The 14,644-nt window shown below is 30.7% G+C and overlaps 1 protein-coding gene across 1 annotated transcript; it reads right to left on the bottom strand.

Annotated features, from left to right (window-relative positions):
- Positions 1 to 2,714: 2,714 nt before the first annotated feature.
- Positions 2,715 to 6,671, bottom strand: LOC132034801 (heavy metal-associated isoprenylated plant protein 7-like). Its single transcript, XM_059425156.1, has 5 exons — positions 6,663 to 6,671; positions 6,138 to 6,289; positions 5,111 to 5,336; positions 3,310 to 3,400; positions 2,715 to 3,142 (listed from the first exon to the last, which is right to left on the bottom strand). Exons 1-5 carry the CDS (start codon positions 6,669 to 6,671, stop codon positions 2,820 to 2,822), a joined length of 801 nt encoding a protein of 266 aa, XP_059281139.1. The 3' UTR covers positions 2,715 to 2,819.
- Between the last annotated feature and the right edge of the window lie 7,973 nt (positions 6,672 to 14,644).

The raw sequence follows: 14,644 nt of genomic DNA, 5'->3' as shown, positions 1-14,644 counted from the left end.
GCTACAGAAAATCAGGCTTTTTAGTGGCAATTAAAAAAGTCGCCACTAAAGGTTAAATATCTCAAAACATATATAATATGTGTATATTTAGTAAGAAATATCCCAAAATATGTATATTATGTGTATATTTATTAAGTATATACAAGAATGATACATTTTTATATGCATATGTTAGAATTATATATACACTTTATATACAAGAATGATACAGTTTGTTTATATACATATGCTGGAATTAATTATACATTTTATATACAAGAATGATGCAGTTTATACATATCTTTGGAATTAATTATACACTTTATATACAATAATGATACAGTTTTATATATATATCTTTGGAATTAATCATACATTTATTATACAAAACTATACGTTAATTATACATTTATTATACACATATTATACAATAATTTTTTTACATGTACAATAGTGATACATATTATATATTACAATGATACGGTTTCTATGATACATTTTTTATACGTATGATACACTTTCTATACAAGATTGATACAATTTATATACATATGTTAGAATTATATATACACTTTCTATACAAAAATGATACATATTATATACAAAAACGATACAATTTTCTATTCTATAATACACATTATATACACAAATGATACATATTATATACAAAAATGATACATACCTTGGTGATTCATATTTTATACAGTTTCTATACATTATAGATAGGTACTGATACATATTTTAATACAAAAATGATACATATTACATACAAAAATAGCCTCAGAGTTTTTTGGGATATTTCCTGCTAAATATACACATATTATACATGTTTTTGGGATGTTTAACCTTTAGTGGCCAATTTTTTAATTGCCACCAAAAAATCTAATTTTTCTGTAGCAGCCTTTTAGTGGCGACTTTTAGTCGCCACAAAAAGTCTGTTTTTTTTTTGTTTTCAAAAGTGCCTGGGCTTTTAGTGGCGAATTTTCAAATCTTTTGTGGCGACTTGCTACAGATTTTGGCTAGCGGATGAAAATAGTTTATGGGCTAATTTTTGGGTTTGGGAATAGATGGGCCAGCGCGTGAGATTATTTATGGCCCAGCAGCCATTTGTGTCCTTTTCCTAGTAACTATAGCGGATATGACAAGCTTTTGTATCTGTACACTAATGAATAGTGGAAAAAATTTGTCACGACATGAACAACTTTCAACGTTATCTTCTGAACGTAGACTTGAATCTGACCCCTACTACGACACAGGATTCAACCCCAACTCAGGACCCGACCCCCAACCTGAACTCGGGATCCTACCCGAGACCCGACCCCAAATTGGGTCCTAGGTTCGGTGTCGGGTCGGGGGCATCTGGGTGAATTTGGTGGTGGTGGCGAAGGTGGTGAGGTTGAAAGATAGTCCCTATTTTTGATATGGAAGTCATTTTCCTTAAATTGGATGAAAATAAGTCTATTCGGAAAACATTTTCCGAAAATTCAATTCATCCAAACAAGAGATAAATGGAATTTTTTTTCCAAAAAATGATTTCCATCATACCAAACACACCCTTCATGTACACTTTTTCTCCACACACTTGTGAGTCGAAAACAACTACCGTACTAATTTAAGCCATGAGAAGACTAAAAAAACCTCAATTGTCAATTGATCATGTTTAGAATTATGCCAAGTAACAATTACTAGAGCACATAGAAAATTGGAGAACTAAAATTAAACTTGGCTAATGTTACATGAGTGAGCAAGCATGAGGATTCTCATCACTGAATATCTGAGGGAAATAATTAGCATACTCCATATTACTATTGTAGTAGTACATTTGAGGCAAATATTCACTTCTCTTGATATCTTCTCCTTTGCCTTCCTCTGCACCTTCTTTTTTCTCTTCTTCTTCTTCGTTAGTACTACTATCTTTTCCTCTTCTTCCTTTTTTTCTTCAATATTATTCTTTACAACGGAAACTTGTTTTCCGATCCTCTTATACACATCAGTAACTAGCTTTTCTGGGTCGATCACATCTTTTACAATTACTTGATTTTTTCCAAGGTCTGTCAGTAATGATTCTACTTTCGCGCACATGCACGGCGTTATCAAATTAAAGACATCGCCACAAAAGGTATGCATATTAGTTACTAGAAGGTCGTGTATATTTAGAAGCGGAGCTAAGATTTTGAGCTATGAGTTTTGAATTTTGAAAAAGAAAAACTACGTTTTGAATAAATTATTATACTATACCTTTGATTTTGTGGATTCGTTTCTGCAATACCTGAGCACAACCATCACAATGCATTTGAACGTTCAACACAACTGTTATAACAGGAGGAGGCCGCCACATAAATATGGCACTTCCATGTTAATTCATTTAATCAATGAACAAATATAATTATAAGAAAATGTAGAACAGGAGAAGTATAGGGCAGGTTCTAGACAAAAATCATGATTAGGCAGGAGTACGTACATACAAATGATTAAATACATATATTCATTGCATTGTCTAAGATGTAGGTCAAAAAATTAACTCAACAACCAAAGAGAACGTACCATTTATTTTTACAAGATAAATGATATTATTACTAATTCCTTAATCAATTGGTGATCCATGCAAAAACTTGAGTACCATTGAGACAACTAGGACTGGATCACCAAAAAGAGTACACACCCTTCATGTACTCTTTTTCTCCACACACTCGTGAGTCGAAAACAACTACTAATGTAAGCCATGATGAGAAGGCTAAAACAAAACCTCAATTGTCAATTGATCATGTTTATAATTACGACAAGTAACAATTACTAGAGCACATGGAAAATTGGAGACCTAAAATTAAACTTGGCTAATGTTACATGAGAGAGCAAGCATGAGGATTCTCATCACTGAATATCTGAGGGGAATAATTAGCATACTCCATATTACTATTGTGGTAGTACATTTGAGGCAAATATTCACTTCTTTTGATATCTTCTCCTTTGCCTTCCTCTGCACCTTCTTTTTTCTCTTCTTCCTTTTTCTTCTCTTCTTCCTTTTTTTCTTCAATATTATTCTTTACAACTGAAACTTGTTTACCAGTCCTCTTATACACATCAGTAACTAGCTTTTCTGGGTCGATCACACCTTTTACAATTACTTGATTTTTTTCAAGGTCTGTCGTAACAGATTCTACGCCTGCATGCACGGCATTATCAAATTAAAGACATCGCCACAAAAGATATGCATATTAGTTACTAGAAGGTCGTGTATATTTAGAAGCGGAGCTAAGATTTGAGCTATGAATTTTGAATTCTTAAAAAGAAAACAGCTTACTACGTTCTGAATAAATTATTATACTATACCTTTGATTTTGGGTATTCGTTTCTGCAACACTTGAGCACAACCATCACAATGCATTTGAACGTTCAACACAACTGTTATAACAGGAGGAGGCTGCCACATAAATATGGCACTTCCATGTTAATTCATTTAATCAATGAACAAATATAATTATAAGAAAATGTAGAATATGAGAAGTTTTTGAATTGTGTGTGTGTATATATATATAGGGCACGTTCTAGTCTTCTAGAGAAAAATCATGATTAGGCAGGAGCACGTACATACAGATGATTAAATACATATATTCATTGCATTGTCTAAGATGTAGGCCAAAATATTAACTCAACAACCAAAGAGAATGTACCATTTATTTGTACAGATTAAGTAAGTGTCCGTAAACTAACATGGCATCATGATCAAATTGATGCTTAATTTCCAGTACCAATTCTCCGCCCAAACACTCAAGGAAAAGCCTAGTACTATAATTTGCGCACAACTTGTGAGAAACTTGAATCACAATTCCCATCAAGTTAGGGTAAACCAACCCAAATTGCGATATTATTCGTTTTAGATCAAAGCTATAGAATTAGTAGTTTCTTTTTATCAGCTTCCAACATGAAATTTTGTTTTCGGGTGTCATCAGCCTACCAGGCCTTTCTATTGTTTTTGTTCACCTTAACATTTTCGGCCTATGTCTCGTGATTGTAATTACTAGTACTTCTTATAGAATAGACACAACAGACCAAAAAACATAATTGTATTGAATGTCGGTCCGACTCGTGAATTCTCCTAGGTCCCATCTCATTTGACCAATCGAGGAGGATTCAGAATTTTAAATTTATATATTTTAAACTTTATTATATATATGTATATACTTAATAATCTTCTTAATAAATATATAGAATTTAGATTAAAGTTTGTAGGTTTTGCCAAACTCGTATCTTACTTTCTAGCTCCATTCTGCTTGACCCCAATATAGTTAAATGTGCCCAGTGGGTACCCCCAGCATATCCTTTTGCTAACTTTGACGAAAAAAATCCTTTCGTAACATGGTCGGCAAGAAAGTTAAGTAACAAAGGTACAATAGTCCATCCAAGGTATATTTTATTAAATATTTGTGTTTGTTTCCATAGCCTATTTCGTGTTCAATAATTTGTAATTTAGTATCACTGTTATCTTAACTAAATCTATCAACTATAAGTCATAACGATAATTAGAAGTTTCGGGACAAGAATTTGGAAGCAAGTACCAAGGACGAGGAGCCACATTGGTTTGTTCCAGAAATGTCACCTTGCATGTGCTTGGTCGGTAGGTAATTTTAGTCTATTATAAGTACATTTTCCCCTATCAACCATAAAGATAAATGATATTGTTACTAATCCCATAATCAATTGGCGATCCATGCAAAAACTTGTGTACCATTGAGACAACTAGGACTAGATCACCAAAAACGTGTGTACCGAAATGAATTGAGTTAATAAATGGATGAATCATTAATATAAATTGGACAAGTTATAATTTTATGAATTAATTTTACCACTCCTAGAAACAACTAAAGGTAAATAATAATCAACTTTGAACAAGTTAAAAGATTTCCAAGTTCAAGACTCAATCTTGATCAGTCAGCTAACGTATATAGGATTTAAAGTGAATAACTCATCACTCATATAGATTCAAGAATTACATTCTAAAGAAGAGATGGTTCTAGAAAAGAACAAATTATATCACTGTACAAGCAACAAACTAATGAGACAAGTTATGATTAAATCAGAAGTACTATGGAGAAATATGATAATAATTACTCATAGAAAGTAAAATAATTACCTCATCTTTTTTCTCTTCTTTGGGCTCTTCTTCTTTCTTAATTTCTTCCTTAGTACTTTCTTCTGGTGGCTTAGGCAAAGGTGAAATAAGTTCAACTTTTCGACCACTTTTCTTTTCCATCCTTTCACACACTTTAATCGGATCTGCATTTTTGTCTTTCACCACCACTTTACTAGTCTTGTAATCTGCCGTTACTCCCTCTACTCCTGCTCCATTAAGAGATATTTACAGATATGTAACGCTAGCTTCAATTTGATACTGATAATATAAAATTATTTTCTATTTTCAATGCATATAACTTAAAATCGTAAAACTTATACCCAGAAAAGCATCAATGTACAACACATAAAGTAAATTTCTTTGTTGGACTATACTACTCTCTCTGTTTCAGATAAATGTTTTTTATCAGATATCCCCGAGGGACGGTTTAAAATAAGTGTCCACCTAGTGACGGTTTAAAATAAGTGTCCACCTAGTCTTTTTATCATCCCTCAAGAAAACACTAATTCCTAGGGGAAAAAAATAAGTATCTTGACTAAACTACCCTTAATTAATAAGACTTTTGCTTATTTATTGTCTTGAGTAAATATAGGGCAAATATGAAAAATAAAGTTAATTTCTTCTTGATTATGTAGGTGGACACTCATTCTATACCAAATAAAAAAGCTAAGCAGACACTAATTAATTTATGGCTGGTTTCAATAATGTTACTTGTGAGTAAATTAATTCTTGAATAGAAAAACGTGTAAAGGGTTATGGGAAACAGAATAATTTAATGTCTAGTTCCAAAAAATATCTTTAAAACCCAAAAAACATACTTAAAATAATGGAGAAATTAGAGAGAAATTAGACCCTTTTTTTTTTTTTTTAACGGAGCATTTTATTCATCTTCAAAACACCATTACATCTGATTTGAGGTAGAAATAGAGCCATAATTCCCTACTTAACTGAAAAATGACTAATTCTACCTAGTTACATTTGAGATGGGGCAAATGCCTAAAATTTGAGGATCTATTTTGGCCAGTACCTTCTTTGATTTACAAAATTTACACACTTCTCATGGAGGATCAAAAAGCCTTTCAAGGCTCTAGCAACTTTTCTAGCACAGCCTTCACAGTGCATATCAATCTTTAGCACTATATCTTGAGCCTCTTCTTCCTTTTTCTCTTCTTTCTTCTCCTAAAAATTCAAAAGCCAGCCATTAAAAACAAGAAGATTAAATAAGAAAATAGAATACCTACATTCATTTATAAGTTTAGGGTCTAATTTACCCTTGTACTTTACTAGTAGAGCAAAATCAGACTTTTTGCAAATCACAAACAATGTTACACCTTGTTTCGCAATTAAACCACAAGAGCAAATTTTCACAATTCTCCTATATATAATATTGATCCGTTAGTGACTAAGGGCAATTTAAGCTAAAATTATTACGGTGAGGATATGAATGAGTGAACATCTAACGGAGGACAAAGTTAAACCTTTTCGTAAAGTAAAAAGACGAATATGAATCTTTTTCCTAAATATAAATAGTGTTGAAGAATAAAAAACTTACCTCACCCATGCTAAAAGCTCTTTAAAATACGCTGATTTTCAATGAATGTGAAACTCTACAAAGCAAATGAAAAGCCTTTTTTTTTCTTTCAAATTTCTAGTATGAGACTGATCTTGTTGTGATTGTCTAACTGCTGGAGTGGGGGGGAAAAGGAGGAGAAGCACATTTAAGTAGAGGTGGAGAGAGGGTGACAACAGCAAAATCTGACATGCAATTTTTTCCAAAATTGGATGTTAGTAAAGACACATAGGTCCAATTTGCTGATTCAGCATCCTTTTATTTGTCCTAGCTATCCACTACCGGTTTTTTATGTTACTTTTCCCATAGCTATAATGGTCAAAACACACTTAAAGTATCAGTCTTTTCGAAATATCTGTATGAACTAGCAGGTGTTTGCATTTTCTATATGAATTGTCACACATTATTTATCAAAACACACCTCAAAACTGACTAGACCAAATGTTTAAATACAATCGTCAAAAGACACGTGACAACTTAATTTGCTCATAACATTTAGTCCACATGGCAGCTGAGTCATTAATTTCGAGGTGTGTTTTGAAGCATAGTTGGTGATAGTTCAGGTAAGAAACGCAAACACCTGATAGTACAGTAGGAAACTTGCAAAAAAATGATCCTTAAGTGTGTTTTTGATCAATATCTCTTTTTCCCCCAAATTTTTCAATTAATTCCATTAATTATCCTCATAGTGTGCCATTTGGCACTATTTTAAAACAAAAAAAAAAACCAAAAAAAAAGAGTGTACACCACGTACCATATACTAGCTAGATGTATTTTGATAAATAGTTGATAATAATTTAAGTTGAAATGCAAACACTTGATAATTTAGATAGAAAAATCACAAAAGTGATACTTCAGGTGTGATTTTCATGATTATCTCTTTTCCTTTTATATATCTCTCATTTAATTATTTGTCTTTTTGAGTCTCACTATTTACATGTTTTTAGATTTCCTATCTTTATTTTAAATGGACTAGTTTCAGTGTGCTGAATGCGATTAGAAAGTAATTGGAGCGTTTTAGTCGGAGTTGAGATACTGGATGCATAGCAATTTGTCTTTCACTAAAACGTCTTGAATTTGTTTCTAATATTTTGTTCTCCAATTGCTTTGATTCCTATAGTGTCCAAAAAAGACAATTCCAAGTCGAGATTACCATAATAATAATTGTGAAAGAATATTGAGAACCCAAAAAAGCCAAGGAAATTTGTACACTCTAGCTATGACAAGGAAGAACACTTCTTGGATAGAATCTGTAAATTATTAGATGAATGGAGCCAATGAACAAAAGGTCCCCTCTTCCAATATGAAAATGCGTGAATGAAAAGAAAAGAGTGGGGAAATTGGAAATCTAAACACAATAGTGGGTTGTCCAAATCAATGAATTAGAGGATGATCTTCAAAGTTAAAGAAAAGATAAGAGGCATAAGAGCTACCTATCATCATTTACAATTTGAACTGAAAAAAACGATATTGATTTATTTTATTTTATTTTTACTAATTTTTCATAAAAAAAAATCATATAACTCAAAGTATTCAAGGATGCGGTCAACTGGTCAATGATGTTAGTTAAATACTATGAGGTCTCAGAATCAAACCTCAATACGAAAAAAAAGTAGTCGGTTTTTTCTCCTCTATCTCAGTTTTGGCGAACACAATTACCAGATATAGGTGTTGGTAAGAGATAGTTGGTATTCCGTAAAATTAGTCAAGATGCGTACAAACTACCTCCATCACTGCGATTAGAATAAACTCAACGTATATTTGTAATAGACTACAAAATTGATTTTCTCCTCCATTGTTTTGGTGTCGGAGTCAGTGTGATGGCCATTGATCAAGTGACATGTGTGGTGATAAAATGTTATCTCGCTTGTTACATGGTCTTTGGTACAATTAAATAACCCGTTGCTATTTTTTCTGCAGAATTCAAAATCATGCAACAATTTTTTTTGAAAAGAGGAAAGAGTTTGAAGGTGATTGACATATCAACCTTTTGTCTTCTTGTAAACAACTTGATGCCTACAGGATCTCCAATATCATTACACTACTCAGACTTTTGAACTCCTACCTAAGATTATATATATAGATTCGGGTTAATTAATTTTGTTGTCCTTCACAAATTTGTTTTAAGTATTTAAAATTTTCTATAAGATTTATTTTTTTGTTTTACACATAAGAGGTCTAAATATACCACACAAAAATTTTTACAGGACCATCTTCTTCCATTCAAATTGTAAAGCGTTATGTTCAACCATTTCCTCGCTACAAATCTCACATGTGATAAAAGATATTCCTTCCGTTCCACTTTGATGTGGCAAGGTTCAAAATATAAGGATCAAATAGTTAAATTTCTCTATGAAATTCAGACATAAATTCTTCAAAGTTTCTATGGAACCACTTTATAAGAGAATCAATAGTACTCCCTCTTCCAAAATAGTCAGAGGAGGTAGGGACTTTGTACTTGGGGATTGGGATATGACTCAACCAGTTATGACTATAAGATCTTTAAGATTCATCACGAAGTATGCAGTAAAATCTCGCGCTGAAAAGTGGTTCCTGGAGAAAAATTGATAGACAATCTACTGGCCTTTGTCCTTAGTTGTCTAGTATGGATTCTTTGGCATTTTTACATGGAGCATTTCGTTGGCTTGGTTTCGTAGCTAAATTATTTTGTGACTTCGTTTAGTATTTCAAATGAGGTGTATACAAAGATATCATTATCATTTATCAGAGCAAATGTGTTTCATGACCTTCAACATGTCGCATGTCGAATTTAGCGTTTCGGTATTGAGAGGAATGTTGTGCGGTCATCTTACTTATATTCATCAAAATGAGGGCACTTTTAAGTTGTGGGTAATATATAAAAGATTATGGTAACAAGTAATCTTGGTAGTTTACTGATTGCTCTGGATAGTTGACTGAATAATTTTATTTGTTACTAATTTTATTCAGTTACATATTTTAGTGTACTCCATTCAATGATTGTTTTTTTTTTTTTAATTTCCCACCCAGTGTCATTCACCCGTATACACTCTAGCATTCATTATTTGGTGGTACCCTTTAATAATAAAATGGGTTTTTAGTTTTACAATTTCCAAGATTATTGAGATAAACATTGTAGTGTTTTGGAATTTAGATCTCTACGCCATAATAAAGAAATTTATATCCACTTTGTGAGATTATACTTTTTCATTGAAGCACCAATGATAATTTTACCAATAAAAAAATTCTCTTTTACTTTTTCATTATTTAATGCCAAAAAAAGAAAAAAAGAACACACTCTTTTTAAAATGAAAAGAAGAGAAAAATCATTTTTCTTAAGTTTGTAAATAAGTAATTTAGCTGTTTTATGTCCTAAATTGGTATTTAACTTCACGAGGTAGTTAGATTTTGATTTACAACATATATTTGCGCAAAATTCAAATGAAAATAACACAAAGAATTTCAATGTTCGAATCAATACACTATTTTCCTTCTTTAATTTTTTTCCTTCCCTTCTTTCCTTTTTTCTTTACATAATTTATTATTTCATTTCCCTCTTCATAATGGTCATGTTGATCTTCACACATGGCTGGCCTCTAAATCAATTAAAATACTTCTTATCTTGAAGATAGTATATCAAATCATCTTCTCCTCATTTAAGCACTATTATCTACGCATGACAAATTAAAAAGGAACATCCTTATAGTAATTATATTTTTTTCTTCACTTCTTTATTTAAAATTTTACTCTCGAGACAAACACTGTATTAAGCAAAACAAAAAGGAAGAAGAAAGAAAAGAAAGAAAAAATCACCGAATTTTCATGTTTGGACTCAAAGGTCACATGAAGTAGAAAAGCAGAATAAACGAATAAATCAAGCAAGTGATTCATCTATAACTCATTATTTTTCAATACCCAAAACATCATATAATCAACGAATCATATCTATAATACAAAGTCCCTCAAGTTATAAACCCAAAATTGAAATATATTAGTGTTGTTACAATAATTAAAAGGACGACAAAGCAGGAAAAATATGATGCATAATATTAATTTTGCTGAATGGTAGAAGAAATTGAAGCATATTTAATTGAATCATACTATCCATGATTTTGCTGGTAGTGAAAGGAAAAAATAACGCAATAATCTAAGCCCGTCATAGCACAAAATTTCTACACAAAAATCCATCACGAAACAAATCGAATCAATATTACAAACAAAATAATAATATAGAAAATCAGGACAATTCCAACAAAAAGTAAATAATAGGACTCTCAAATTGCTGGAAGAACTAAAAAATAGTCCTACTCTATCACCTGTAAATTTTAAATTGGAAGAGGAAGATCATGGCAGCCTTCTTCGTTGCAACTTATATATAACATAGAAGAAGCCTTATGTTTTATGAAAAAAAGGTTATCATGAATTTATTAGGGGAAGCAAAAGGAATGAAACGGCTGGTAATGGGTTGATTAAGGGAAAAACGGTAGGGTTAATATATTTTATGTAATAAATATATTGTGGGCCTTAAATATAGTGATTGATTGAAAAAGATGAAAAACTAAAAATGCAAAAAAACAAGAAAAAAGATAAATGTAAATGCTGGACACAGAGAGGTGCCACATCACCTCATCTATACCTAGCTTTATATTATATATAGATTACAGAAAGCCTGATTTATCCAAAATCGCTTCTTTAATTCTTACTTGGGTATGGCCGAGACAACTTTTTCTATAAGTATTTAATCATGTTACAATCACACAGTCATATAATTTTTTATGAAGTATCGAACCATCATGATAGTACATAGACCCAAGAAAAAACTCATTGTAAAATAACTGGGGCGAATATGATGGGGGCCAAACTTTTGAACCTAGTCAAAGCCCATATGGACGTGTTGCAATCAGTAGTGAAGTTAATGTAAAACGAATCCAGGTTCATGAAATTCTTGTATCTGCCTTTGATGAGTCTTATTTAAAAGGTAATCATCAAAAGTCAATAACTAGAATGATTATAAATTAACCAATTTGTAGCAATAAGAAGGTTCAAAATGTTTGATACTACTCTATTTTTATACAAACATTCAGAATCTTCAAGAAATTAAATTCATTAAGTTATGCATACTTTAACTTCGACGCAAAATCTTCATGCTCAATTAAACGCTACTATATAAAATGAAAAGGCATGGAGGGAGTACAATCTAAAGAGGAAAAAAAATACAAGTTAAACAGAGCATAATATATATTGCACCTTGAAATCATCAACATCATTAAGATTAATTACTTCAGCATATAGTATTAAAAACTTCACAAAAATAACGTACATGTCTAAAAGTGGATTTGATATCCTTAGCGTGACGCCTTTTGTCCGATTGTTCTAGCGTAACTTGTTATAACAAATTACATTATTTTCAAATTACCAAGACACTCATTTATACTTAAAATATAACATGATATATAGTATAAAGGCCAAATATATAATCAGCCCCTTGAAGTTGTCACAAATTTTCATTTAGACACTTTAACTAAACTTATTCTTATTGAACACTCAAACTATTGATAAAATGTACCTATTGAACACTTTATTCAGACATGGCACAATTAGTGAATGTCACCTGAAATTGTGCGCGTGAAGCCTTGTTTCTCTCTAGATAGTCCTTTGAGCATATCAAAATGAACCTAGCTGAAACTATTAATAATTTATTACATATATAGTTGGGTTTTTTCTGGGCTTTTGAACATCTATGGAGTGCAATAAGGGTTGTAGACTTCCTGGGTGTTGTTGATTCCTTAGCTTAATCCCACCAAAAAAGATTCAAAGCACCAATTTAGTGATTGATTTTTTTGTTCTTTGTAATAAGTGCAATTGAGAATGGTATATTGTCTTTATTAAAAATTTCAATTCAAATTTCAAAAGGTTTGTGATCATATTTCATACAGTAATTGTTGGTATATCATGTTATAATAGTGGAAGAGGGAAGCATGGAGGGTTGGAAGAGGTGCATTTTAGTGATGTAGCTTTTTTTTATTGGTTATATTGCCATCTAAACAGCGTTTGATTTTCACACACTCATTTTTTTCGGAATTGATTTTTTTTTTTTTTTTTTGTGTTCAATAGGTATACTTTACCAATAGTTTGAGTGCTCAATAGGAAATAAGTTTAGTTAAAGTGTCTAAATAGAAATTTGTGACAACTTCAATTCAAGGACCTATTTATGTATTTGGCCTAGTAGAAACAAAACTTATACTTATAATAAAAAAATAAGTTGGATTACTTAAAAAATAAGCATATCAATTTAATATAAGTTAAACCTTTTTAAGATTGAAACGAAACTTGTATTATTATTATTATCAGATAAATACTCAAACTTCAGGATGTATGGATTTAGAGTTTGGGATTTTTGTGTCCCTTCTAGAAACCAACTAGTGTCATTTGGCCCGTGTTAAGCCCGGGTCCGAACCGATGTTAAAAATTCAATTTGTAGATATTTTTAAATTTTTCTGCTCTTGATTTTTTTATTCTTGTAACATCAGTTTGACCTTTTCGAAAGACTTCTAAAATATTAAAGTACAAAAACGTATGTTAAAAGGAAAACATTTTTCTTAGTTTATATCTTAGATTTTTTTCGAAAAAAATCAATAATTGAAAATTCTTCTAATTTAAAGAAATTTTTTGAGATTAAAGTCCCCGATGCTCCAATTTGAGCTTTTCATATGTTAAATTAATTTCATTTGAGTTCTTTGAATTGAACTCATGTTGGCTAACTTAATCTTTTACCAAAAAATATTTTGCAAAATACTGGATAGTTAATATTTCATATAATTTGGGACAAAATAGGTAAGTTCAACGTGAAAAATTTATTACTCCTAAACTATATAAAATATATTATCTGGTATTTTACAAAATATTTTAATAGATTTTTTTTTTTTTTTTTTTGCAATGTATCGAGATCAAATTGTATTTCTTTAAATACAATGTTTTTCAATTTTTTTTATAATCTATATATAAAAATAATATTTCCTCTTTTAATATAGTAATTTATTAGATAATTTTATGTTAAAAGTGTGTGCAATTAAAAATTTGATTAATTAACTACCGTACCTCGGAATTCATTTTTTGATTGAGATGGAAGGACTATAATTTACATTTTTGATACATTTTAAAAATATTTATCGATGATACAAGCTATTTGTGTTTATTCTTTTAAGTGAAATTTTTGTTGATTACTGCGTTTGTCAGCATGTACGACAAAATTACAGGAGAAAAAATTTAAAATAACATCAATAAATAATAAATAATATTATAAGAATAATATTTTAATTCCATAATTAAGCCTATATTAAGATGAATTTGTATGACAGGACAATTATTGTCGTCTCTACAATAAATTCTTAAGGAAAAATATAATTTAAAACAAGTTTAATAATATTCCCACAAAAAGACTCAAATATATATGAGTATGCTTTGTGGGGCCACTACAACATTTTTCATGACATCATAATTTTTAGTGACATAAAAAAAAGCACTAAAAGTTCTTAAGATTTACCAAAATGTATGACAATTTATAATTCATAGATATTTCAAGTAGGGGTAAAAATGGATAAAAAAATTCATGTGAGGAGTACAAAAAACGGGGATTCTCCCTAATATATTACACTAGTTTCTTGAGGCACGTGCTACTCTTAACATTTTAACTTTTATTGTTAATGAAATTATTTACTTCAATTCAGATGTTGTTAAATTAATAATCTATAGACAAATACAAAGTTTGTGAACCTAAGCTACTATATTTGATCGAAATTGTCGCCAATAATATAGCTGCCTCGCCGCTAACTCACTTTGTGCTAAACTTAGAGCTTGTTTGGCCTAGCGGCTAAAAACTGCTTATTTTGAGAAGTGTTTTTTTTTTTTTAAATTGATTTTAAAAAAGTAATTTTGGAGAGAAAGTTAGTTTGTGTTTGGCTAATTCATTTGAAAAATGTTTTTGA

The sequence above is a fragment of the Lycium ferocissimum genome, chromosome 10, assembly GCF_029784015.1.
Source record: "Lycium ferocissimum isolate CSIRO_LF1 chromosome 10, AGI_CSIRO_Lferr_CH_V1, whole genome shotgun sequence".
NCBI classification, from domain to species: domain Eukaryota; kingdom Viridiplantae; phylum Streptophyta; class Magnoliopsida; order Solanales; family Solanaceae; genus Lycium; species Lycium ferocissimum.
The sequence above is the reverse complement of the archived record's forward strand: the minus strand, read 5'-3'. Positions and strand labels throughout refer to the sequence as shown.